The 26,426-nt window shown below is 37.4% G+C and overlaps 1 protein-coding gene across 1 annotated transcript; it reads right to left on the bottom strand.

Annotated features, from left to right (window-relative positions):
• Positions 1-1,261: 1,261 nt before the first annotated feature.
• On the bottom strand, positions 1,262-26,202 carry LOC140322328 (uncharacterized). The gene is made up of 12 exons (XM_072398907.1): positions 25,911-26,202; positions 23,293-24,146; positions 16,083-16,192; positions 13,287-13,365; positions 10,778-10,836; positions 9,447-9,662; positions 8,596-8,687; positions 6,642-6,915; positions 5,815-5,931; positions 5,032-5,219; positions 3,176-3,248; positions 1,262-1,701 (listed from the first exon to the last, which is right to left on the bottom strand). The coding sequence occupies exons 2-12, from the start codon at positions 23,585-23,587 to the stop codon at positions 1,546-1,548; spliced, it is 1,659 nt and encodes a 552-aa protein (XP_072255008.1). The 5' UTR covers positions 23,588-24,146; positions 25,911-26,202; the 3' UTR covers positions 1,262-1,545.
• Positions 26,203-26,426: the final 224 nt, after the last annotated feature.

Raw genomic sequence — 26,426 nt, 5'->3', positions numbered from 1 at the left:
TGAAAGTGTATCTTCTCCAGCCTTGGAGAGCTTTATTAAATCAAGGCCACTGTGTTGCAGTTGTGATCTGGCTAGAGTCTATCTTTTTGGGCTGTATTCACTGTGAAATAACAAGTAGTGGCACATCAGTGGAAACAGTTCAGAGATTTTCCCTTCTTGTTTTTTTTAGCAATGTTGTTTACAAAGGTTAACAAAATTTAGCAAAAATGCACATGGAGGATTTCACCTCTAATAATCATGATCCAGGAGACAAATTTACAGTTACTTGCCTAAATTCCCAGATTTTGTGGACTACAGATGCCATCTGGACTCTACATCCACCTCTTAATAGAACCTGATATTTCTTATTATTCATTCTTACACTCACAATGAGACAGTTGTGATAGATTTTATTGCTTTGTTACTTCTTTTTGCTTTAGAGGAGATTGAAAGCATTTGAGTGTAAACTATACGGCTTGACAGCCGTTGATGCTGTGTACTTGAATCGTTTTGATGTTATATTTTCTTTGCCAACTGTGTTTGGGTAAAATCAAATAGTTTCTTGTGTGATTTCTTAACTGTTCTTTATACTTTGTACTTATGTCTTTTTCTTTTCAAACTTAAAATGAATAAGAAATTAAAAAAATGATCTAATACATAGCTAGGAAGAGGAAGATTTACAATAGTGAGTGGTTTGACTAGTGTTTCTCAACCAGGGTTCATCCAGAGGTTGAAAGGGATTCCTTGAGCAATTAACAATTTGTACCTCTCAGGTCAGTTTAAATGACACCCGTTTTTTGTTTTTTCATTTATTTCCTGCTGATCAGCAATGTAGCAGGCATTCCTCCCACTAGCCACCATACTAGTATACCAAGAGTTGTGGATATAGTAAATATTGCTAGGGAAAGTTATTTTAATAGATCCCCCATGTTAAAAAGTTTCGGAAAATCTGGGCTAGACATTAGTCATGATGGAAGACCCTACTGATTCTTCATAGTAAGAGACCCGTTTTGTTCCAGACCTGTGCCACCAGTCCTTTTGCCACTGGGTATGTGTATCCTAATTAGTTAAGACTGTGTATAGGTTTTAACAATATAATAAAGGCTAACTATTTCAAAATCTCAAGAATATATTTTTTTCTTGTTAAGTAATGTGTACTAAAGAGTAGAGTGGATTTTAAAATTTTGAAAAAGACAACAAAAGCATAGAAAGAATACCAAACCAATAGTTACACCTAACGTTTGTATGAGGCCTTAATTAAATGTAATGGTTTGAACCAAAGAAGTTTGCAAGTTATCTTTATTTCTTTGTGGTCGCCATAATGGAAGTAAACAGGAATCCAAGAACATCATGCCACATTGGCTTGACATTGTAAAATACTAACTTTTGTCCACAAGGGACCACATTCTGAAAATATTATTTGTAATTTTGTTTTCAATTCCCATTTTAATGCCCATTTGAAAAACTTAGGCTTTACATTCTGGAACATTCAGTTTGATACAGCCAAAGGCTTTCTGAATAGAAACATCCAATATTTTAGGTACTGTACAATACTAATAATGGCATCTAAGCAGTATCTGAATTATTTGTCATGACACAATCCTGTTCAATAGCCGTGTCTTCACAATTATTCTCTGTCTTGTCATCTTGCTTTTTATGGGTAATTGAGGGATTTTCATTTTTCTTCCAACAGTTCTTCTTAAAAGATGAAACGTGGTTCTCCTATTAGAATCACAGATATAAAAATTAACATTATAAAAGGGGGTTTCTCTATCCTAATGTAACATGACAATGTCCAGTGTCAACTGAATCATCCAGGACTTTGTTCTATTTCTAAGAAACTACTTAATGGGCTTTATTTATAAAACAATTCATCACTAGGGATGAGCGAGCATATTTTTAAAACACGATCTCGCTGCAAATTCAGACATTCTTACTCACCGAAATAGTAAGCGAGAATGGCCGGTTTAAATTCGCAGATCGAGGTCGAATTAAAAAAAAAAATGTTTCTTTAAAAGATTGCGGGCTGTGCTGATCAATGAATGCAGGGCTGGCTGCATTCATTGATCAGCTTAATGTGCGATCTCCGGCACTAGAGGTTAAATGGGGACAAGTCTCCCCATTCAAAACCTCTAGTGCTCCCTGATTGGCTGAGGAAAGCTTTCCTCAGCCAATCAGGGAGCACCAGAGGTTATAAATGGGGAGACTTGTCCCCATTTAACCTCTAGTGTCGGGGATCTTCTCAATAAATGCAGCCAAGGGAACAGTGTGCGATCCCCGGCACTAGAGGTTAATTGATGGCAGTAACTGATTCCAACCAGAGAATGCTTGAGGTAATGTCAGTGCAAAGCCCTGGTCCAACAACAGTAGTAGTAGTGAATTATTAAATAAAACAAAGTAGAAAAGTATGTAAATACAGAATCCAGTGACCATAGCAAGCTACGCACCTTTATGATTTCCATTAACTCTGACAGGTTGCTCTAATTGCATTTTGCACTATTTTTGAAAAAGCATGCACATAAATTCATGAAAACAGGCAGAATCACCCAACTGTATAGACCAGTGTTCTAAACCTTTTTTTTTTTTTTACATGGGAGAGCCCTTACTCACACAGTATATTAGTCTAGAGGTCAGTTGAAAGAAAAACTCTTACATTGCTGGCCAGTAGGTAGAATGTCACCCTTACTGATATCCAAAAAAGATTGGTGGCACTTAAACTGACCTGGAAGATCCAATTTGTTTATGGCTCTAGGAACCCCTTGGAACCTCTGGAGGAACCCTGGTTAAGAAACACTGCTCTAGACCTTCAGTATTCTTTCCATTAAGTATAAGTAAAATAATTGTATTATGCTATCCAGCAAATATACAGTGACAGGGAAAAAGAAGACTGCTAGACAAACTTACAAAAACACTTTATGTTCACATAATATAAATTTAGAGGAGAGGAGAATTGTGTACCTTATAAGTGGGCTATGTTGGAAAGCCTGATAGCCTTCTAGCAGACTCAGGATTTCATATTTCTAATTTAACTGGCAGCTAGGGGTTAAGATACATTGTGCAATTCATCAGCACAGGTTCTTTTAAGGCAAGTTATTAATCACAAAACAAATGTCACACAAAACAGCTAGGGGGTACTAGAGTCATGTTATTTGTGACATGTCAGTAAATTAATTTTGCAACCAGTGACTGATCTTACCAGGACTGATATCTCTTCTTCATTTTTCTCTTTTTGTGATTTCTCTGCAGAATTCTTCTCCAAGATGTTAATTCTGGTAAGAAAATGGAAAGGGTAAAAAAGTGAAACAAAGGCACATACACAATTGTTATTTTTAATAATAAACTACCCCAAATATTTTATATCCATAGTAAATGGGTACATACAATCAATTATCCCTCATGTTTTTGTGTCTTGTGAAAAAAGCAGTGTTTTTGTGTCATACCCCACTGTAATCGATCAATTATTAGATCGGAGTACAGTCAATGGAAAAGAGAGGCCCGTAGCCATATAAGGCGCAGGGCCTAAATGACAGGGTGTGAGGCTAGCCCAGGGATGGTAAGGGTTAATAAAATCATGGTAATCATGGTAATGGTTTGGGAGGGGCGGTAATAGCATGAAGCATGAGGTAGGAGGGATACTCTTTGGTGGGGTCCCCCTTTTATGGTAAATTGAAGGTCATGCATCCTGTGGCAGTGCTGAATGGCTAGGGGCCAAGGCTGTGATGTTGCAGGAGTTAAAATTCCCGATGGATGCAAATTTAGCCTTTTGAGACCTGCAGCCGGGTTGTTCGGGTTTATAACCTGGAGGTTGGAGTTTTATAACATAAGGGATATTGTTGTTTATGTTTATGTATTAAGGGGGGAATTAGAGTGTTAGAGTGTTAGTTATTAGGGGTATATTTAATTAATGTTATGTTAATTTATGTTTTCATATAAAGGTTTAAAATTGGGTTGTTTATTGTTATTTATTTCATATTGGTTATTTATTTGTTATTTATACTTGAATTGTTATTTGTTTAATTATTGCCAGTCCAAACTTTGTGTTTATGTATTTTTGGTGGTTGGGGATTGGTTGGTTAGCAGGTGGGGGATTGGGGTGGGAAAAGTTATTATTGGTAATGTGTAACGTGGGATGGGGTAGAAGGTCCGAGCTACCCTGGTCATGATGCTTTGCTTTCCTTATCAACTATTGTCTTTTTTCCACTGTACCAGGTTGGGCATAAGGACTATGGATGTCCTGGATGATTTAATTGACTCTGGACCAGTGTATGACCAACAGAGCTTTCTGGAACCTGAACTACATTGAACAGGGCAGTTTTTACTTTTTATTTTTGTTCACCCAGTCATGACATTTACATAGCACTTCCAGATTACAAAACCAGATTACAAAACTTGGTCATCCGGCTTTCTTTTGTAGTTGAACTATACTTCTGGTCCATTATCCTGAACTTATCATGTAACTGATCAGTGAATAGTCAGCAAGAAGACTAATCTTTCTGCTTACTCTGCTTTTTTCCTATGTCAGGATATGTGCTTTCCCCACATCTGACTAGTCCTTAGTACTGCCCTTTCCTTGTCTGAGTTTCATTCTACAGGGACTTGAAATCCAGGCAGTTAAACTAAAAGCATTTTAAAATTATTAGAGATGCAACAGATTGGACACAACCATGGAATGTTCAATGAGTGATTGGTAAAGTGAATTCTAGTTACGCACATGCAGGGTGAAGTATTATACATAACTTTGCCCTCCCTGCACTGCTTGCAATGATCCATTCTCTGATCATTCCCACCAGCAATATTAAAGAAAAATATCTCGTACATTTGGATGCATGGGAACACATGACTTTCCTTCCTTCCTCCGACAATATAGGTAGGTGGCTGAGTGGTCAATTGCCATTAGCCATCACTTGGGGTGGAGGGAGAGTCCTTGCTGCATCCACAGAAGTCATAGTATTGGCTTTAGAATGCCTGATTCTGGACAATTTTAGTTCTTTAAATTTATTATAGGAGTTTTATAATGCAATATAGGATCATAATGGAAGGTTAAATTGTTACCTATCCTGCATTTTGCTCATCTGTTCAGCCATCTCGGCTCGTGATGTCTGGTACATCTCCTCCATTTTAGCCAGCTGGCTCATGACTTCTTGCATCTTCTCTGTCATTATCAGAAGCTGCCCCTCCAAGTCCTTCTGTTTGCCCAGATTCTCAGCAATCTGCTCCCTCATCTCCTCCAGATGTCTCTCCTGGTGGGATATATTGGCTTTGGTAAATTTGCAGTCTCTGTTCATCATTCATATCATTCAGGTATTTTAGTTATTAAAATACCTGATACTTATTTATTACTTATTTAAAAAAGTGGAGTTATAGCTTAGTCTACTGGCTTAGAATACTAAACCTTCTACGGATAGGTAAAAAAAAACTTTCATTGCATTGACCAAATTGTTATGAGAAAAACTGCAACTTTTCTTCCAAAAATAAAAATTAGAAGTTATTAAAAATTATCTCCCCATATTAATCCATAAACAGCCATGATTTTTGCTTTCCTGTAATCAAGACAACTTGGTGTACTCACTATGTTGCTTATGATTTTTATCCAGAACTGTAAATGTCTGATAATTCGATCTCCACTTTTCCGGGCAGTTTATTTTTCTATTACAATTTCTTTGGTTGATCATATGACCCTCTCATTTCTTGCACAGAAAATAAATAAATGCACCAGTGTTCTCTGAGTAGGAATACTTGCAATGTAATAAACTGACCAGGAAAGGCTTGTATTTTCCCCCCCAAAAGTGGACTTACACTTTCATATTTCTTCTTCAATACCTTTCAAAGTCATACCTCATTTTCTACTATCTCATTCTTTGGTCTGGTTAGATGAAGGTCCTCATTCCTGCACCATGGAACCGTGGACTTTCGCCTGGGAAGAGTGGATGAGGGTCGCAGCCGTGGTGTTCTCTAAGTAATGGAGGAACAAAGGTTATTGTTCTTTCATTTCAATGAAATACTTGGACAATTTGTGTTCCTAACACTGTATGCCATTCCATCTGTTTGCTATCTCTCTTTCTATCACTAAAACTAGAAAACAGTTGCAAAAACAAAAAAGTCCTGTCTGCACAGTTGTTCAATTCCTGAGTGCATTGACTTATTAAAGAAGAAGACACTGTTCATTTAGCAAAATTACTAATCTCTTTGTAAAATGGGTGAGGTGAGCAAGCAAAATTATATTCACATAAATTCCCTTTTAAATGATTGGGCATTAAAAGTGAGTGTAGCTTCACTCTATCTATTTTATATTTAATATACTATATGAACATTACTACTGGTTCTAAATACTGAGGTTTCTATTAGAGAACAGCCAATGCTTGTGATGACCATATGGTTCACTGTTAAGACATCGAAACAAAAAATTGATTGATAAAGGAGTACAAACTGTTATTTAACCAGGTAAATAGTCACAATGTTAGTGAGTACATTAAAGTTAAAGTATTTGATTTGAACTTCCCTTAAACATAATTAAATATTCACAGTGAGCACATCTTGATCCCTCTTCATTAAATCATCACCTACTTTTCATAGTGAACAGTGTTTGGTTCTTTAGTAAATCAATCCAATGGTCCCCAAGGGCTAGCTGTTATACACACATATGATATTTTTTTTTTTGACACCTTTACAACGTTTGCAGTATCCTCTTTAATATTTTCGGCCACAGAGTTGGTGTCTGCTCTTGTCCTGCGCTCTCGTCCTGGTCTGCTCTGTGCAGGAACGCTCTGTGTCCGAGTTACATGGCGTCTGCTTTTCTTCTCCCTTTCTTCAATCCTTGGCAGTGGTACCATTTGTTCCCTCATTAGGCTGCTGAGTGACTGGCACTTTTTCACAAGAGGCCGGAAATTTCTCATGTCCTTTGGAAACATATACTCTGGTTCTTCACTCTCTTCTTGGCTGCAGGCAGAAAAAACAACTCACAATGTGGTGTGGACCTTTCTAGCATAAAGTTGGCTTCATCTTATGCCAATGTTTGTTTGTACCAGTATTGATATGATATGACTGCTTTTCTTGTTTCTTTAATTGCCATAACTGTGTGCAGCACTACACAATAGACTGTGTAAAACACTTTAAATACCAATACCAATACAATAACAAAGCAAAGTAATATACATTTAGTTATGTAGGGATGAGTGCCCTGATTGCAAGACGTATGACTTCCAGCCAGCAGAAGTTCTAGGCTGTTTTCACATTTACTAGACTAGGGCAGTGTACATATATTCAATATTTGTCTCTGGAAACATTCTTTTCTCATTGTTTACAGTGACAAAAGTCTGACAGATGAATGTCAGGATGGATCCATGAACGTTGTTGGGTGACCACTGTACATATGTAAGATTCCCTCCCCGAGATGACCCCCTTTGTGTTGGGCAACAATCATTTGACGTGTCTACATAGCCTAAGACCTTTATCATTTGGAAGATTTTTAGGCAATTATGAAATGGTTTCTAAGCATTTCACTGCTTAGAAAACCTCAAGATACCACCAAACTTTTTCATTATCACAAAACAAATGGTTGCAGAATCTTTTTTTGCAAACGCTTAGTAGGCAGTACAGCTCTTCTGTGGTTTTGGGTCAGTCACCTGGTCAAGTGCTTCAATAATCTTTAAGGGGAAAGTTTTTGAAATGCCTACTAGGAGCTTTCTGGACAATTTTTGGGCATTTTGGACTTGTTTGTAAGAAAGAAATATTAACAAATTATGTGTTTCTGCATTCTTTAACCATCCAGTTCCTTTGCAAGAGAAAACCTAGATCAGTTTTGAAGCATTTGGTAAAACCCAGGAAGCACCTGCAAAAATGCTGGAAACAGCACCACAACTCAGCCATCTCTCCAAGCTTTAGGTAGGCTTGAACTCACAGCGCTAACTTATATTTGTGATGACACAATCCCATTCCTTGGGCCATGGGACACCTTGTGTGATCATTATGGTGTGCAGTTCCTTTCAAAGTCCCAACCTGCACATGAAATACTGATTGAGCGCACAATCTGCTTCTACCTGCATTGTGTGCTACAACTGATCCTCATAGGATGCAGACTAAAACATTTACTTAGAATAGGTAACACCTATAGATTGATTTTGATCAATTTATACAACCACAGCTTTATATATTGCATGAAAAATCCCCAAAACTAATGAAAGATTTCTGTGTAGTTCATCCAGAATGAATGTTTATGCAGTTTCATGGGATGAATAGTTATGCATATGTTTTATAAATAGACCCCTATATAAAACATTGGTGTCAGTTAAACTAAAGTGAGAGTCACAAATTGCTCATTGCTCAAGGTAACACTAACAACCTCCGAAGAAATCCTAGAGTTTCACAGAACCCTGGCTGAGAAACACTGGTATAAAGATTTCAAAGCTTTAACTGTCAAATGTTAAAAATTAGCTTTAGATTTACTTGAATACTTGAATGCTTAGGCCACTGCCAGCTATGCATATACTGCTGTTACAGACAGTATTAACATTCATTAATTTATTAAAATTGACTGAAATTATAACATTGCCAAATATTACGATCATGTAACAAAATAACTTTTATTTTTACCAAAAACAGCTTATGCTACCATGTTACCTCTGATCCTGAGTAATGCATTCTGGGACAGGAAGACCTTCAGCTAAGGCTTTGAGGATTGTGGCTAATGGCTCCATTTGATCTTTGGTTTGCTGAAAACCAGAATAAAAATATGCCTTCATATATTCATAAAATATTAATATTCATTCTTATAATTCAGACAGTAATGTTTCGGTCAGAATGTAATCTTTCCATTTGGACATACGCCAATATCCATTCCCCATTTTAGCTGTAGATATAATTTGAACAACATGTGACCAATTAGAGACAGATGACCCTTGTAAATGCTGGGGAAGATCTATAGTACAGTATGTGTGTTCCATGCCAGAAGAAAGAGTCTCACAGTCACGTGAATACTTACTATGACTTTTATGACTTTCCAAAATATGTCCTAGAAATAGGTTTTCAATCAGATGTAAATTGTGGTTGATTGAACTCTACTCAAAAGAAATTTCGTGAATAAGTTGAAGTTGTGCTGATCTCTATTATCTATGAAAGGATATTCTTTGCACATTACTGGGTATTTGCAAAATTAATTTTTACTCACTATATTCACCAAGTTAAGTAAACATTTGCATCTTTGCAAAAGTTTTTTTCTAGTAAGAACACCCATTGCAATAACATGCTCTGTTTTTTTTCTTTTTTAATTTATAGAAGTTGAGCAGTGCTTCTAAATATTACTGTACAGTTAACTAATGTTTGACCATATTATCAAATTCATTTCATAATTCTCTGAATTGAGGGTTGTGGCAAGCAAAGAGTACTGGAAAAGGAAAGCAGCATGACGTGCATTTTCACTAAGGGTATGATGTTTGAAGTAGCAATTGTAATTAACACAATTGAATCCATACCTGATGGACTCCTTTGAAGATCCCACACAGTAAGAAGTGAAGTGTAGCAAGTTCATAAGCCAGATCAATACTGCCTTCATATCCGGCCGGGGCCACCTCACTGTCCAGATCTGTGACTGTCTGTAGAAAAAGCGACATCCCATCCCAGTATTGCTCCAAGAAGCCATTCATAAATAGCATGTAGTCTTCTTTTTCTCCAAATCTGTAGATTATTATATGTAAGAATAGTCAACCTTCCCCATATTCCAATACCTAAACCATGGTGAGGTGGCAGCGCTGTGCACGGACAAGGCCCCAGAGTTTGAGGACATCCACAGGTGAACACATTTTTATATGTTTCCTTTTCAACATATTGAAAAATCCATCTGTATGCAGATGATACACAAATCTATCTGTCCACCCCTGACATGTCTTCCTCAGTCCTGGATATAGTTTAATGCTGCCTGTTGGCCATTTCATCATGAATGGCTACACAGGTTAAAAATAAACTCATCATCGTCCTTCCTTCATTTTCAAAATCTCCTCCGAAAACTTGTAACTTGTAACTGTTAATCACACAGTTATTCCACCTCATGCAAGTTGTCACCTCCTATTTCACCCTCTCCGTCAACCCCACATTCAGAACATTTCCATGTCCTGCCACTTTCATCTGCACAACATTTCTAAAATACGACCCTACCTGTCCCCAGAGACCACCAAACTCCTTGTACACATTCTTATCATCTCTTGTCTGGACTACTGTAACCTCCTCCTCTCTGGTATTCCACTAACCCAACTCTCTCCTCTACAATCTATTATAAATGCTGCAGCCAGACTCATCAATCCTTCCCACACTCCTCCTCTGCTGCCTCTCTTAGCAACCACGCACTTTTAGCCATATAGTGTGTTTCTGTGGGCCATCTACAGCTTTTGTAGATAACCACTAGTCATGAAATCTAAAAAGGATCAATCAATCAGGATCATGTTTCTTCTTTGCTACGACTGTTTTAATAGAAGTGTTGTTGGATATTCTTAACACCATCTAATGTCTATTAATATGCAGACCTTTTATTGGTGTACATAATAGATTAGAGAAGTGATTACCCTTGGTCCACTGAGACAATTTTTACCAGTTCACTATAACATCAGATCAACGCATTGGTGAGGTGGATTTGAGACGATTTAAATGCTCATCATTATTCCACATACATGTAATAAATATTATTTTTAAATAAAAAATACATGCCTGCTTATTACTTCACTTAATTGGTATTGCCTTTTAACAAATATACATTTTTCAGTTTTCCTAATTGATAGTTATATATTTAGTATATATATCTTTTAAACATTACCTTCACATTGTTAAACTGATTCTTTGATTCAAAATCTGCATTTCCATCAGCATTAGGATCTGTGAATAAAGAGAATAGCATACTTTATGTTCAACATAATTGTAACACAAGCAAATAAGCTTAACACAGTATTGTGTATGCACTTATATTGTTACCATTCAACATGCAGAGCATATAGCAACCCTCTGTCATCTTACAGATCAGTAAAAGATGAAGTCCAGCTACATGCCATGGGATGTGGAATTTGAAATGCTTACTTTCCAGCTCAGTTTCAAAGAGGAGATCTAAATCACAGATCTCTGAAGAAATGAAGAAAAGGTAGCGTGGCAAATGTTTTTAACCATTTGTTAAGTCTGTAATTCAATGAAAATTTGCTGGTCAGTACAAATTGACATCTAGAAGATGCAATGCCACATTCCAATTGATTGAATCAATATTCATATTTGTGCAGAAAAACTGGATAAAAGTATATTATTACTATTACTGATAATAGTAAATCATTTTAAAACCACAATAAACGTTTGTACAATTGCCTAAACATCATAAACAATGTCACAAAATATATCACAAGTCCTTTTTCAAGGTGCAACATGAATCATGAACATGAATCTCTTTCTAGCATGTAGTTTCTTAGTAGTGCTATTTTACATCAACGCGTTTCGTGACTATGAAGTTGCTTCTTCAGTCTATATATTTTGATTCATCCTGAGGAAGCGAATTCATAGTTGCAAAAAGTGTCGATGTAAAATAGAACTACTAAGAGACCACATGTTAGCAAGAGATTCATGTTCAGTACCTTAAAAAAGAACTTGTGATGTATTTTGTTACATTGTTTATGACATATAGGCAATTGTACAAACTTTTACTGTGGTTTTAAAATGATTTACTAATAAAGTATTTATTGTTTAATTTTGCTTTATGTGGTATTTTTCTGCACAAATATGAACATTTGTAAAGATTGTTTAATTTTTTATGCCTTAAAAGTATTAGGCTACCTGAAGAAGACCATCAGTTCATGTGGGGGCAAACTTAAACTTCCAGCTTTTTATTGCTATTTGCATAGCATAGTAGGACGTGAGCAAAAAGTCTCCCCTATAGGGCACAAATAGTAAAAAGTTTGAATGCAGTTACATTTTGATCTGAATTTCTAAAGATATCAGTATACTCTCATATTGAAAAACATAATGTAAAAGTGTAGTCTTTTTGGTTAAGTTTTATATTCATTAGTAGTTAAAACTTTTATGCTTTCATTTTTTTATGTTTTTTGGACTACGAGTTCATGTGAAAATAGGAGTCTCCATTCTGGCTCGAAAGAAGAATGCTATTGTTAGTAGTGATAAATTGGGAATTATTTTACTTTGAGATCGTTGTATCTAATTAGCTTTAAAGTATAGGCTTAGACATTATAGATTTTTACACTGTATTAAGAAATTAAAATAAAAAATGCAGAAAACATGATGTGGTTTACAGAAACCTCAGATCTAGAAAAATGAATCTAGAGGTGCCTGGACATGCCTGGTAAGTCTCTGATACTTACAGGTAATCTTTTTATTACTATCAGCTACCTGGCAAGTGCAGTGGCCTTTCACTATGAGGGGCTACCAAAAGAACTTTACAGGTTTCAGCCGTGACTGCTGAATAGACCTTTAGAGACAGAAGCACGTATGTTAAGGTACTTCTGGGCTCAACTGGGTTTTTACAGTATGTATGTGAGGAAGTTCTAGACCTTGTTGATGGTTGGTAAAATTGTGGTGGCTCAACCTGTGAAGGGTCCTTGACTTGGGCCCCGTGTAGATTGTGGTGGAAAAGCACTGTGCCTGGACAAAAAGTCTTAGAAACTCCAGATGATTGGAGATTTTTGAAAACCTGTTGATTGTATATGGCCACCATGTTTCAGTGTACTGTGGCTCCCACTTCTGTGGGAAAAGAGACACTCCAGCACATTGATATCATATTAGAACAAAGACTACAGTCCTCATAAATAACAGATCTAACACTACCGGAGTCCTGGCGAAAAGGAAGCCACAATCTCCCAAAATGCACTGGATATGTTTTATGTCCAACACCAATAAAAAGAAAAAAATGCTCTCCAATTTGAGTTCTCAAGACTTTCTATTGATGTATGGCACTCCTCAGATTCCTCTTCAAGATTTTCTTTATATAACATCAGTGTTCAATAGTCATCCAATTTTAAAAAGTGTAACTGCAAACTGTCTCCTGATGTTGTCATGTGTGAGTACATTTCTGATGAACTCTAGGCAGATCATTAGCGATGATGAAAGAATTTTCAAATTAGCCACTTCCTGCAGGAAGGAAGTGGTAAATTGATTCCACTTTACTGATTAACTCCTAAATTGCCAGACCACTGTTTCGGCACCTGCTATCTAGCCACAGAATTTGTAGCTTCTAAGTCAAGTCTATGCCTGTGCCTCCATTTCCTGAATATCGTAAACCTGAAACTTACAAATCTTGCAAAAGAATTAAATTTGAATTATGAAGAATATCTTACCTGTCTCTGCTCTGTCTCCAAGCACTGCTTCAGTGCTGGACACACAACTACCAGCACGACTCCGGGTGTGAAATGCATCCTGGGGGGTAGAGAGAAATAAAAGAGTTTTCAACCTAAATCAGGTTAAGCACTGTTTATCTAATATTGGTACTGCTACAACTGCCTGATTTAACATATATTTTGCCAAAGTTTTAAAAAACAAATACATGGAGCTAGAATTGGTCAAAATCATTGTCCTTATAGGAAGAACTTTAAACATGTAAGAATATATTTTATTGTATTCAGTATGAAAAGGTGGAATAGACTTTTTCTTACAAATTGAAGCAATGGAGAAAATGTCACAGTGATGATGATGATGATGATGTGATCTATCACCAGAATTATTACAACAGTTAACATAGTTTTATTACCTGTTAATGCAACCAAAACTATAGATCTGTTGTTTTTTATTTTTTTCAGGTTGAAAACACTGTTTGTTTTGCAATGAAACCACCTTGTCACCTTATCTACAGTTTTTTTACAGACTTCAAAGTAGGAGTGCACTAATCTTCCCCACTCAAACAAAGCATACATAAACTCAGAATTTTTACTTTACATAAAAGAGTAGACAACCCTTTTATGTTAAGTAACAATTCTGTGTGTTTGTTCTTTTTTTTAGTGCAAAACACTTTTTTCTTTAATAAAAAGGGGTGCTGCATTGCCCCCTAATTCTTGATCGCCTAGGTGATCGAGAATAAATGAGAGCGCAAAGCCTCCCGGGATACCTATGTCATGCATCCTAGGAGGCGCTTGGGTGCTCATTCTGCCCATGCTTGAAGAAAAAAAAAAAAGATCTCATGCATGCCCAGTGAGATTGGCAAGTTTTTTCCCCCAACTACGTCACCCGATCTCGTGCCTGGGTTGGGTGACGTAGTAAGAAGAACCTGGATAAAGAGGAGAAGATGGCTGCGCCTGGAGTGCCGTCTCTAAGACAAATATCGGGACAAGGCAGGACCTGATGGAAGAGACCTCCCGACGGTTCTTGAGTTTAGTTCCTCATTAAATACTCTAACCCAGCCTTCCCCTCCAGAGGTTTTTACTTTCCAAGATCCAAAAAGCTGTTGTCTGCTGTTCACACCTACAAAGTACAACTTCATTGACTTCCATTGGGTTTGTCTACCCTCAACAGTGGAAGGAAACAGCTCATAGAAGTTAATGGGGATGCACTGCTCAGGTGCGTGCAAAAGAGAAGGTCTTGTGGTTGCATCATGGTAGTTTTCAGGATCCATTGTGGCTGACTTTCTAGAGAATGTGTTCAGTCACTTAGTCTCACATGCAGACAGGGCTAACAAAATGTAAAGCAATTGATCGTGCTCACAATTTAGCCATACCCACAATTCACCCACAGAGTGCACTGTTGATGACTGAATTCATCTTATAAAATTTGATTTTATAATATGTACACACAGATGATTCACTGATGAAAATCCGAAGTGTACACCTGTCCTTCTACAATGTTCATAGATCCGCTACAGCAGACTGATGAATGGCTGAATGGGAATAAACTGCTGTGGAGGAGGTCTCCCATGGAGGAGAGCACTTTGGGGTGCCACTTGCTTGTCCTCCACCATTTCCTCTCCATTGAACACTAAGGTGCTGTTTGTACAGCACTCATTCATTCATCTATCATTGTTTCCAGCTACAATTATCTGACGTCCATTGGATATGAACATTCATTCTCAGCTTTGCTTTCTAGCATCAACATATACGGTATGTAACCTAAAGGGCAAGCTAGCCAGAAACTTTATTGACTACGTGTCCTTTTCTTGTGTATTAATATAATACTGAAGCAAAACCTTTTGCAGTGTAAAGATTAAAGCTTCTCTTTAGCAGATCTAAACCTTATCTTATCTAGAAAAGCATGGTATGTAGTTTGCTTCAGTTCTGCAAGAGATGTAAATGACTTAAATAAACACATATGTTTGGGAAGAGCTTCAGATAGAAAGGAAATAAATTGGTATCTTTAGATCCATCCTGTTCCTACCCTTCTATTTTGCAACATTTTGCTGAATTTTAAATTTATTGAAAATGGCTTTTTTAAGCCTTTGACTGAGAATGTTTAAACTATTTGCATTTATTTATTTAAATTTATTTAAATTTATTTGCACATGCATCCAGGAAATTCTAATGACTTTCCAAACACTATTTTACAAATGTAGGCCATATGTGTGACGTTGTGTATAGCGTGACGGCTTTTCTCCATGCACCATTGCAATATTACTGCACATTGAGAAACAATAGGTCACAAAGACTGCAGAAGATAGACTATCATAGGAGAACCTGGGTTATGCAGAGTAATGCTGAAATGGATCTGGTCCAGGATTGAAATAATTTGCCAACTAATAGCAATTGGTTTTTAAGAAATCCATTCTGGGTTTGCTGTATCATTCATATTCTGCCATGATAGTCTATCTATTCCAATCTTGGAGAAACTTAATAAATCAGGCTTAAAGTCTACAGATACACACTTTAATGCCTTAACATATGATACTTTGAATGAAGGTCCAGCATTATTTGGACACATATAAATAGAACCTATCATATTGGTGAATACAGTAGATTAGGTTACAATAATAGGTCATTAAGGTTTCTTGCCTTTCTCTGGATCATCTGTGCATATATCTGAAATATATCTGGATCTGTGTGTATCTGGATAAAGGTTTTCCAGTGTATTTACCTAGTGGTTGAACTTAATGGACTATTTTCAACCTAAATATTTGGCTATATGTCAGAAAAAAATACAAAGATAAAATTTACCTGCTCCTCTCCTTTTGTCCTCACAAGACGTCCATCTACAAGGGAGAAGTTGGACACATCCCATACAGGAACTTCGGGCGTGGGGCTGAGAGAAGATATGACCGGTGTCTCTGAAATATACATTTATAGGGCACATCAGACGAGGAGAGATGTATGTAAGATGTCAAATATACATTACTTCTATATTTATACTATATATATAGGACTATATGGGTATTATACCATCCGCAGTGCTTTTATGCTAAACAAGTAAAAATGTTAATTTGTGGACAGAATTATAAATATTCATTCTGCTTAAACTACTAAACTAAACTACTGTTGTTCTATAACTTCCAACATACAGTATTTTTATATTATGACTCCCAAGTGGTACAGGAATTAGGACAAGGGGCTTAACTTGTCAGAACATCAAACTTATATAAATTTATATATTTATTCTAATCTTAACATTATTTGTCACTTATGGCCACATATGCCTTCTTACACTCACCTGTACCCAATCTGTTGTGGGCACCGCCATCTTCTTCCTTTTTCTCCTTGTTTCAGTCTCCAGCCATCCTGATTGGCTGGGCCAGGATGATGTAACGTACAGGCAGGAAGTGGGAGATAATTTAGTCCCAGCAGCTGCAAGGGAAACTGGAATGCACCTGATATCCCGACTTTCTATACTCAGCTGTGCATTTTGACATATGTTATGGTATGTTTTTATTACTTAAGGGACATTGCCTGTTGTTTTCTGCAATAAACCAGTATGATTGCACATTTTTAAAAGTGGAACTCTAGTTCCACTTTTAAATATGCCTCTCTTTTCCTCTTTGAAAGTTAATAGCTATGTTTGTACACCAAAACCTCATTAGGGAATATATCTGTGAAGGTTCTCATTTATCAAGATCATTGTATATCTTGTAGTAATTAGTCACATTTATCTGGACTTGTTTTTGTATTGTTGATTATATTTTACAGCCTTTCAAGCTGCTTCACTGGCTCTACCAGTGTGGTAAAACAGCCCAACATTTATATTCACACAGCACAAACACCTTAATCAAGTAGAAAAGGATGGATAAACACATTTCACACCTCCTGGTCTTCCACATTCCATTGTAATTGGATTAGAGTGTTTTATGACGACATCTGATGACTGAGGAAGCATCTTGGAAAGCTAAGAAACATTTTCGACCATACAAGAACAAGTCCAATCAAACATGTCCTAGATAATATATAATATATTGATAAAAAGGTATATTGATGGAGACACGGTCACTGCTAAAAACTAGAAGATAAACAAATGTGCCTTGTTTTTTTTCAATGATTTTGCAAGGATTCCACGTTAGAATAAATCTACTGAAGTCTCTAATTAAGAACAGTATATAAATTCTCAGGGTATCTCTATGTGTCGGAGTAAGCTCTTTTTGGGTTAGCTCATGTGGGTGGACTCCAAACCATCTTCCTTTTGAATCAGCTATTTAGAGAGCTTATTCAAGTCACACCATCCTCATACAACTCCTCCTCTGAGGCTGGTAAACTTTGTGCATATCACTCCTATTTCTGGTACTTTGTTCTATTTGCAGGTCCTTATAAATATTGTCACACAGCCCACACTGTCACACATATTTTTTTTTATACAGATCTGTCTAGTGTTATAAAACCTCCGAAATGTACATTTTCATCTAAAAGCAGACAACAACTTATCATTGTTTCGATTTCTTCCAACTCCCCCTGTGAGCCCCAATCCATAGAGTGACTGTTGTACAAATGTCAGTTTTAGGAAGAGACCTGGTACATGACCCCCTACCCAGCTGATTCCCGACTCCTCAATGGACAGTAGGGCTTCTCATCAGAACTAAAGTCCTATATATGTGAAAATGTGGAATTTTCCTCAAGAAATAGTTTAGTGTTTCATAGATTGTTTTTTTTTTAAAGCTGGATTCTTTTCAAGAATTAAGTTTTAAAAGGAATGACACCAGAGACTTGATCCAGGGATCATCTAATCAGGAAGGTATTTACCGTATTTTTTGCCGTATAAGACGCACTTTTTCTCCCCCAAAACTGGGGGGGAAAAGTGGGTGCGTCTTATACGGCAAACCCCGTTTTAGAAAATAATTAAAACAACATATTCACCCCATACCCCGATCCTGCGTAAGTCTCCTCGTCTCTCCTCTCCTCAATGCTGGCTGCAGCGCATGTCTCCTCCTTCCTGCAGAGCACAGCAGGAAGAAGCCGGCACACGCGCCCCCGCGAAGCACGGAACCCAGAAGCAAGCTGATCCCTGCATCCCGGAAGCAAGCTGATCCCGGAGTTCCCCGGCGGAGAAAAAGGTACCGTACCAGAAGGGGAATTTAAATTGGCATCAGAAGGGGAATAATCTTTAAGAATCTTTTTTTTCTAGATTTTTCTCCTTTAAAATTGGGTGCGTCTTATATTCCGGAGCGTCTTATACGGCGAAAAATACGGTATGTCCAATGTTGGAGAAAAACTGAACCATGTTTTATAAGAGTTTCTCGCCTTCATCTGTCTTCAACTGTGTTTTTATCTTGAATAGCAGGCTTTCTAGTATATTTATTTATTTCCCTAGTGGTTGACCTCGATGTATTTTTTCAACCTGAATAACTATGTAACTATAAAAATATAAAAGAGAGGGCAGAACCTATCAGCAACTAAATGATGGGTAGGTTAAAGGTGGATGGAAGGTAAAACCAACCCCAAACCCAAATGGCTTTGTTTATAAAACAGGGATTCAGACGTTCCCTCAAACATTTCCTCAAAGCAATCAATTACTACCATTGATACACACGAACCTTGAAGATTACTTCCAGGAAATGTTTGAGGGAATGTGTGATTCCCTGTTTTATAAGTAGAGCCTAAAATGTCACTAAACCCAACCAATAAAAGCAAATATACTACTCTTTATGCTTATGTGTGGTTATCTCAATAAGTTTTAGCAGTAATACTGGATAGTAAATGAGGAAAATCTCAGTGTGATTACATATTAGATCCAACTCCGACACATGCCAACCTTGCCCACAGACTGAATGGGCTGAATGGGCATAAATTAATGCTAGTGGACATAAGTTATGTAGTGGGAGATGTGGTTTCCTAAAACCATTTCATGTGTCTAAAAAATAATAGTGTACTTTGATATTTGGTACCAATTTGTAAAATCTAAAGTATCCATTGCATGTGACTACCAGATATTTGCACTGCCTGTACCTAATAACTAATGCCAGTGGGGTTCTGGAGAGTTTCTGTGGATAGTACAAAGCAACAATTAATTGTGCTTAAAAAAATTTGCAACTTTTTGGAGGAAAAATCAAAGATACCATGTTGGACTAAAATGCTATTTGAGGTGGACTTTAACTTTTGGTTTTGAGTTTGTCCTTCAGAACATTAGCACACATCTTAAAATGTGACTGTGCCTACACACTCCTGTTTTGTATTTTTATAGCTTTAAATCTGCGGTGTGCCTCTGACTTCTAGTGTAATAAAATATGGTGGTCACTACCGTGGGCTCTCTGTTCTCTTGAGGACTTGATGAAGACAAAAGCTCCATCAATGAACCTTCAATGCAAGGATCTACCTGCAAATGTCTAATTTATTCTATATATTGGATTTGTGCTTTCTATACATTTTCTGCTGCTCTTTGAATATGACCTCACCAGTTACCGGAGGAACAGCTCTAACACAAGGAGGAAACATTCTGCTCCTCTACAAAGGTGGTCACCTCCGCAGAAAGACACAAGTGGCTTATATTATGGTAAATCAGCTGCAGGGATACTACATGTAATACTGTCGTTTGTCCACAAATTTCCCTTTTTGGGGCACAACTTATACAATACAGATTCTCTTTAAGTTCAACAACTAGGTAAATACACTGGAAAACCTTATTTCAGATACACACAGATCCAGATATATTCCAGATATATGCACAGTTGATCCAGAGAAAGGCAAGAATTATATAACATGTAGCTCAAAGTTTCCAATATTTAGGGTCTTCAAGGCACTCCAGGACAAATCTGAAAGTGCTTTTAGGCACCTAGCTATGATTGAAATGAAAAAGTATGTTTTGGAGCAGGGGTGTCAAACTCAAATACACAGTGGTCCAAAATTAAAAACTCAGACAAAGTAGCGGTCCAACCTTGAAACTCAAAAAGCCCCCTGACACCTCCCACGTGTAGCTGAGGGGGAGTGCTGACGTGGCCAATGTGGGGCTAAATGTTATGAGTGGCTCAACGTTGGAACTCCCTCTTCACTGAAATACCACCGCTACTACCATTCCCTGCATAACTTGCGTCTATAAAACAGTCCAATGCTGGGCGATAGACGTGAATGATGCCGCTACTAAATTCTCTGCATTACTTGCGTCTATAACAGTATAACAGTCCAACAGTCCAATGTGGAGCCACGCATAGGCAGAGAGCCGGCTGGTCTATAGACGCGAGTGATGTCGGGAATTGTAGTAGCGGTGCTATTTCAATGCAGTGGTGTGCCAGCTGCAGTTCATATTAAGGATTGCTTTGGGGGCCAAAAAAAGGACGTTGCGAGTTTGACACCCCTGTTTTAGAGGTTTCATAGAAGTATAACGTTGATTTGAGTCCATTTTGATAACAAAGCTATACCTTCATTAGGAAGTAGGTGCTATGCTTCTAAGTAGGCCTACTAAAAGCAAATGGTCTTACCCTTAATTGGGCAGTAGTCTCCAGGGGGCTCCATAAGCTTTACTAATTAGTATTTTTATGTGGTATTTCCATGTGAGCTTTTACGTCTTAATCCAAGGAACAATGTCTAGTAGTAGTTAGTTTTATTTAACAATTCTTGTTTTTGTAATATTGAAAAGATGTTTTGTATCTGTTTTATCAGTTCTGCTATGGCTGTAAAATGTCTTCAACATTCAAGGGTGTCAAAATGTACAGCTTAAGCTAAAATGGGGTTTAAATGGCAAAAATGGGAGCAAATTCATGGAATTTCCATAAATAGCAATCAAGACTCATTGACTTCTGCACACTTTTGCCAAACCTTGGTTACTGGTCAATAGGCAGACTTGTGCCTTTTGTCAGATATCCTTGGGTGCCATTTATGGAACTTCTTTAAATGGTGCCCTAAGGCATAGAGAAAACTAAAGGGGACTGGGCCAAACTGTCATTCTCTGAGAAAGCCACAGTGTAAAAACAGTAGAGTACAACAGTGGTCGACAACTTTTTGGATGTCATGGACCACTAACTTTTTACGGACTCCGGATCGTGCATGCGCAGAGAGCCGTGTGTCACTGAAAGGGGAAGAAACTTCCCCCAGAGTGACGTCATGATGCCAGAACGTGCCCACTCTCCTATTGCATGTCTGAGCCTGTAATGGGAGAGTAGGTGGCTTGTGTCCAGAGACATAACCCGCCCACCTTCCTGAGCCTGCTATGCATATGGGAGACATGGTCTGCTCTGGCCAGTGAGACCCCCCCCCCTCCAAGCCAGTTCCTTCTCCTGACCCCACTGGGGGGTGCACCATGCAGAGCCGTGGACCACCAACATTTTTACCACCACAGGTTGAGGACTGCTGCAGTACAAGACATTTCAAAGAAAATTGTAGGGCCTAAGGTGTTTACCTATGTTGCTTTCAAGGTGAGACACCCCTATCGACATTAGAAGAAGAAATCTTATTGAATGTGACTAACTACTACTAGATTTACAATGACCTAGATAAATCAGAACCTTCACAGACATCCAAGCTAGAAGTAGCTTCACCTATAACAGTTTTAGTTATAACACCATTTGTGGGAAAACGCATGTGTTGCAAATGTGTTTACGTTGCACTTCTTCTTGAAGATGTTTAAAATCTTAAACCTATCAAATAAAGGCCTTATATGTAGTAGACTGTGGGAGGGTAAAACTACCTCTATTTCTGTTTAAGTATCTTTGGGACAATCATCATAAAATGCTGTTTTTAACATCTCACACCAGCAGTCATTTAAATTCAAAGACACCTCTTACAGATTTCCTGACTGCTATTACAACCAGTCATCATGAATGCTATGGAATCAGGCAGGAAATCATCTTATCTAGGGCCCTTCTCGATAATGCATTCCAGAAATGCAGAGATATATGGCCTTCCAGTGTAAGCATTGACACATAAACCATATTAGGATGACGGTAAGCATTTTGTTGTTTGAATGTCAGAACTAAATTAAACAGGGCAGGAAACATGTTCAAATTTCCGTTTGCAGAAACCACACAGTGTCTATGGCAGAGTTGCTGACAAGTGTGAGCGTTTCCCCATCATAATACAGAGATACAGAGATGCTATATATGTTAGCCCAGGTCAAAGGCTTATACTACTTTTAGATGCATATACATCAGCTAATATTCAAACTTGCAACCAAAAGTAATTTAAAGGTATACACATAAAAAGACACAAATGAACATTATTGAATTTATTATTGAATACTGAATTTAATAATATATAAAGCAGATTATAACACTACTAAGTAACATTTAGTTTGCTAAAGCATTGTTTATCATGAAAAATCACTTTTTTTTGTTTAAATAACTGTTTTTTTTGCTGTCTGCAGACATATACGATGTGAGCTTGGTGACCTGATCCAACTAAAATGGATAAGAGTCTCCTCATTCCTATATATGGTTTTAGACACAACCTGTGTGGGCCTTCTTTATCAAAAAGTGTATTTAAACACAAATCTAAAAATGTAAAATATTGCAGGTTACCAGTTCATAGATGTAAAAGTAACATTTGTTTTCTTTTTGCAAACTTGGAACAACTTTAGCAAAAACAGAAACTACCTGTTAACTCTCATAGACAGGAAGTGTCTTCTGTTCGGACATTCTATGAGCTTAGAAGAAAGCACAAACATCCTTCTCTTTATTGTGTAAACCACTTGTCCCATCAGGTGGGTGGTAATGGAGATGAACAAAGGTAGACAGGTTAAAAATCCAGCCAATGACAACCCGGGCTCTCTTCTTTAATATAGATATGTGTTTAGATATAAAGAGACAGAAAGTGTTTTATTTGCAGCATCACTAGGTGAGAAAGAAAAAGCGTAAATAACCATCACATCTATGAACTAGTAAAGTGCAATATATTAAAATGTGTTTTGTTTTAGATAAGCTTTAAATGTTGATACAGATGATAATAAAGCTCTCAAAAGCTAATTGCTCTCAAAAGCTAAATTACAAAAAAGGAACATTTCTCAGCTCTCAACTTTACGTACCTTCAATCACCTTGTCCGGCTCAGTTACATCCTTCCCCCTTCTTTTCTGTGGCAGGGAGACTGAGCCCAGGTAACGTGCAAAGCTCCCTGTTTTGGATTCACCAGAGGACTTTGATTTCTTAAAAAGACGTAGTTGCTTTTTTGTGGATGAATTATGCTGGATAAATGAGGTTCTCCAGTCTTGGAATTTGTTCCACACACTTCGATTTCGGCCTTTCCACTGATAGGAGCCCAAGGGATTGAGCTCTGGAGTACTTGAGTCAGGGGTTCCTTGGTTTTCACAAGGTTCCACCATCTTGTGGATAAGATAATGGTGTACGATAGCACTTTCTCTGCACAGATTATATTTTTTTTTTATAAACTTCCTTTGTTTTGAAAGCACCCTTCAGCTACTATGTCTTGTTCACCATGTTATCATAACCAGCAGTTTTTTTAGTTTCATCTACCTCTCTTTGGTCCCTGCACTTGTTTGTGACTTTGATCTCACATTGGCTAGTTCCCTTCCTGTCAACGTGCCTTATCTAAAACCCAATGGGCTGTCTATCACTCCTTACTATGCCCCCCTCTATTACCGTGTATCTGCAATCTGTCTTCCTCCTACACTCTCTACAACAGGAAATAGACTTTTTGGAGCTTTTTTTTTAAAATAACAGTCAACCTGTGGTGTCATAATGTATTTCAGCGACTCAGGTCTGTGATGAGGAGGGGTGGGTGAAACTGTGGTGACATGCAAATCTGACAAATTTCACAGAACATAGAAATGATTATGATATTAAATTTTATTTCAATAAATGCAGGATATGATATGTTAGATCCAGGTCAGCATAAACCAATAAAAGTAAATGTTAGGACTCCTAGAAAAAAAAAGTTAAAAGTTACTTGACGTCAAATTTCACAGTAGAAATAGTAAAGATAATGCTTGTCTGAATTTTAAAACAGCAAGTGTGATGCTTATTAGAAAGCCCAGCATGCACTGCAAAACAATGTGATATTCATACATCCTGCTTTAAAATAAAGATTTCGTACAAAAAATATAAGTATTACTTAGTAAACTAAAGACAAAATATAGCATGGGATTAAAGATAAGCGACCGAGTTTTCAAAAAAAAAAAAAAAAAAAGATTGAATCAATGAATGATCAGCTCATTGTGCGATCGCTAATCCTGTTTGGAAAGCTTTCCTCAGCCAATCAGAGAGCACTAGAGGTTTTGAATGGGGATACTTGTTCCCATTTAATCTCTAGTGCCAGGGATCACAAACAGGATTCCGAGGACTGCAAGAATGATTGCAGCTCTGAGAATCCACTGCGATCCCAGGGCACTAGAAGTTAATTAACCTCTAGTGCCCGGGGATTGCAGTGGAACTGCAAAAAAACTCTCAATGGAGAGTTCTTCATTGGAAGTTCTTCAAACAGGATTCCCAGGGTTCAAGAATGATTGCAGCTCTGAAAATCCACTGCGATTCCAGACACTTGAAGTTAATTAACCTCTAGTGCCCAGGGATCTTCTCAATGAATGCGGCCGTGGTGCCACGGGAATTGCAAACAGGAGGATTCCCAGGGAATCCATGTGAATCCTCCTGTTATAACTTCCTCGATCTTCTGATGGTTTCACAGTTTGCCGAAATTTCGTGGCACCATCAGCATTTTCCCTCATCCCTAGATGGGATTAAACAAATCATTATTGCCTTCCATTACCAACTTGGAAACCTCCAACATTACCCATAGGTCAATGGAGTCATTGTTTTTTAAGAACATTTACACTATTTTAACAGATACACCGCTGATGTTATATACTAAGCTGGCAAATAGACTTGCTTTTTTTTTAATAAAGGTTGTTGGTTAAAGTTTTCAGAGCTTTATGTACAAATTGTAATACCCATTTATCATTGCATCTCTTTAACCTGCCCTAAAGTGCATAAAGAGATGCATGAAGCAGGCTAGAGAAGTTTGTTTGCAATGATTACCATATCAGGCTGACATAGTGATTATAAGGTCAGGAACCATGATAATTGGTTTATTAGTTTGAGACCTATAGGTGTCAGTCATGGTGCTAGGTCAAAACTAGTGCACATTTTTAGTTAGAAATTGTGATTAAGATAAAACATTCACATAGCATGGCTAACTGTGCCTGAAAACATGAATGTTCAATTTGCAAACATTAAAAAGTTAAAGCTTAACTCCTTATTGTCCTTCACCACAAAAAATAAAGATGTGACACTGGTGATGAACACACTCAACAGACTTGTGTAGGCTAAAAGCAGCTTCCTATGGTAATAAAAAATATAAATGTAAAATGTATGTAAAAAAAATAAATGAATGGAGAAGGGTGAGATATATAGCAGGGGTAATGCCAATATCTGGAGATGAGCTTTAGAAAAAAGTGCATGCAACTTATTATTTTGAACGTTCGTTTTCTTTATTTATTTTTTGCCTTTAGATGAACCTGTGTATAGCTATAGCCAGTTGAAAAAGTAGCAAAAACTCCCAAGTCTTTATTTTTAATGTTTCAGGTGTGTAATAAGATATCAGTTGTGAGCTCCTAATGTACCTATATAAATTCCAACATTGTTTAATGGGTTTATCAATCACAAGAAAAGGTTTTATGTGGTTTTTCATACCTTAAAATTTTTCCAGGTAGAGATTTTTTGAAACAGGGCATCTCCTGGACAGGATGTGTTTACCACTTGGCGATGGCCTTGAATTTTGTAGTTGGTGGAGATATAACCAGACCTGACTGCACATTTCAAGAAACGATCTTGTACCAGGCTCAGGATTGGATCCTCAGGGACTGAATCTGTGAAATTGCCTATAAAGCTCACACCATATCCAATGGAGTTGTGGTTCCTGGTGTGAGCTCCAACCCAGAGCCAGCCTCGTCCTTCATAAAGATATCCATCAGATCCTGCTACAAAGCTGGGGAAGAGGAAGAAATGAGGTTAGGGAGGAAGATGTTGCCAGTACAACTTTATGGATTAGTCAGAACCAGTAATCTTTATCCATTATGCTGGCATTGGGGCCAATAATAGTCAGAGTAGCAATAATTATAGTCCTGCTTGGGCATAAAATGTTTGTACCAATCTAGACCCTATGTATGCTTTTGAATGCTTGCATAAGGCTGACTAATAATACTTGGG

The sequence above is a fragment of the Pyxicephalus adspersus genome, chromosome 2 (genome assembly GCF_032062135.1).
Source record: "Pyxicephalus adspersus chromosome 2, UCB_Pads_2.0, whole genome shotgun sequence".
Taxonomy (NCBI): Eukaryota; Metazoa; Chordata; class Amphibia; order Anura; family Pyxicephalidae; genus Pyxicephalus; species Pyxicephalus adspersus.
The sequence above is the reverse complement of the archived record's forward strand: the minus strand, read 5'-3'. Positions and strand labels throughout refer to the sequence as shown.

Coding starts and splice junctions, on each gene's coding strand:
- LOC140322328 (XM_072398907.1), bottom strand. CDS start 23,587: ATGGTGGAACCTTGTGAAAACCAAGGAACCCCTGACTCAAGTACTCCA. Junction 5,220..5,814: donor ATGAGATAGTAGAAAATGAG/GTATGACTTTGA, acceptor ATATCCCACCAG/GAGAGACATCTGGAGGAGAT. Junction 3,249..5,031: donor ATGAGCAAAATGCAGGATAG/GTAACAATTTAA, acceptor TTTTCTTACCAG/AATTAACATCTTGGAGAAGA.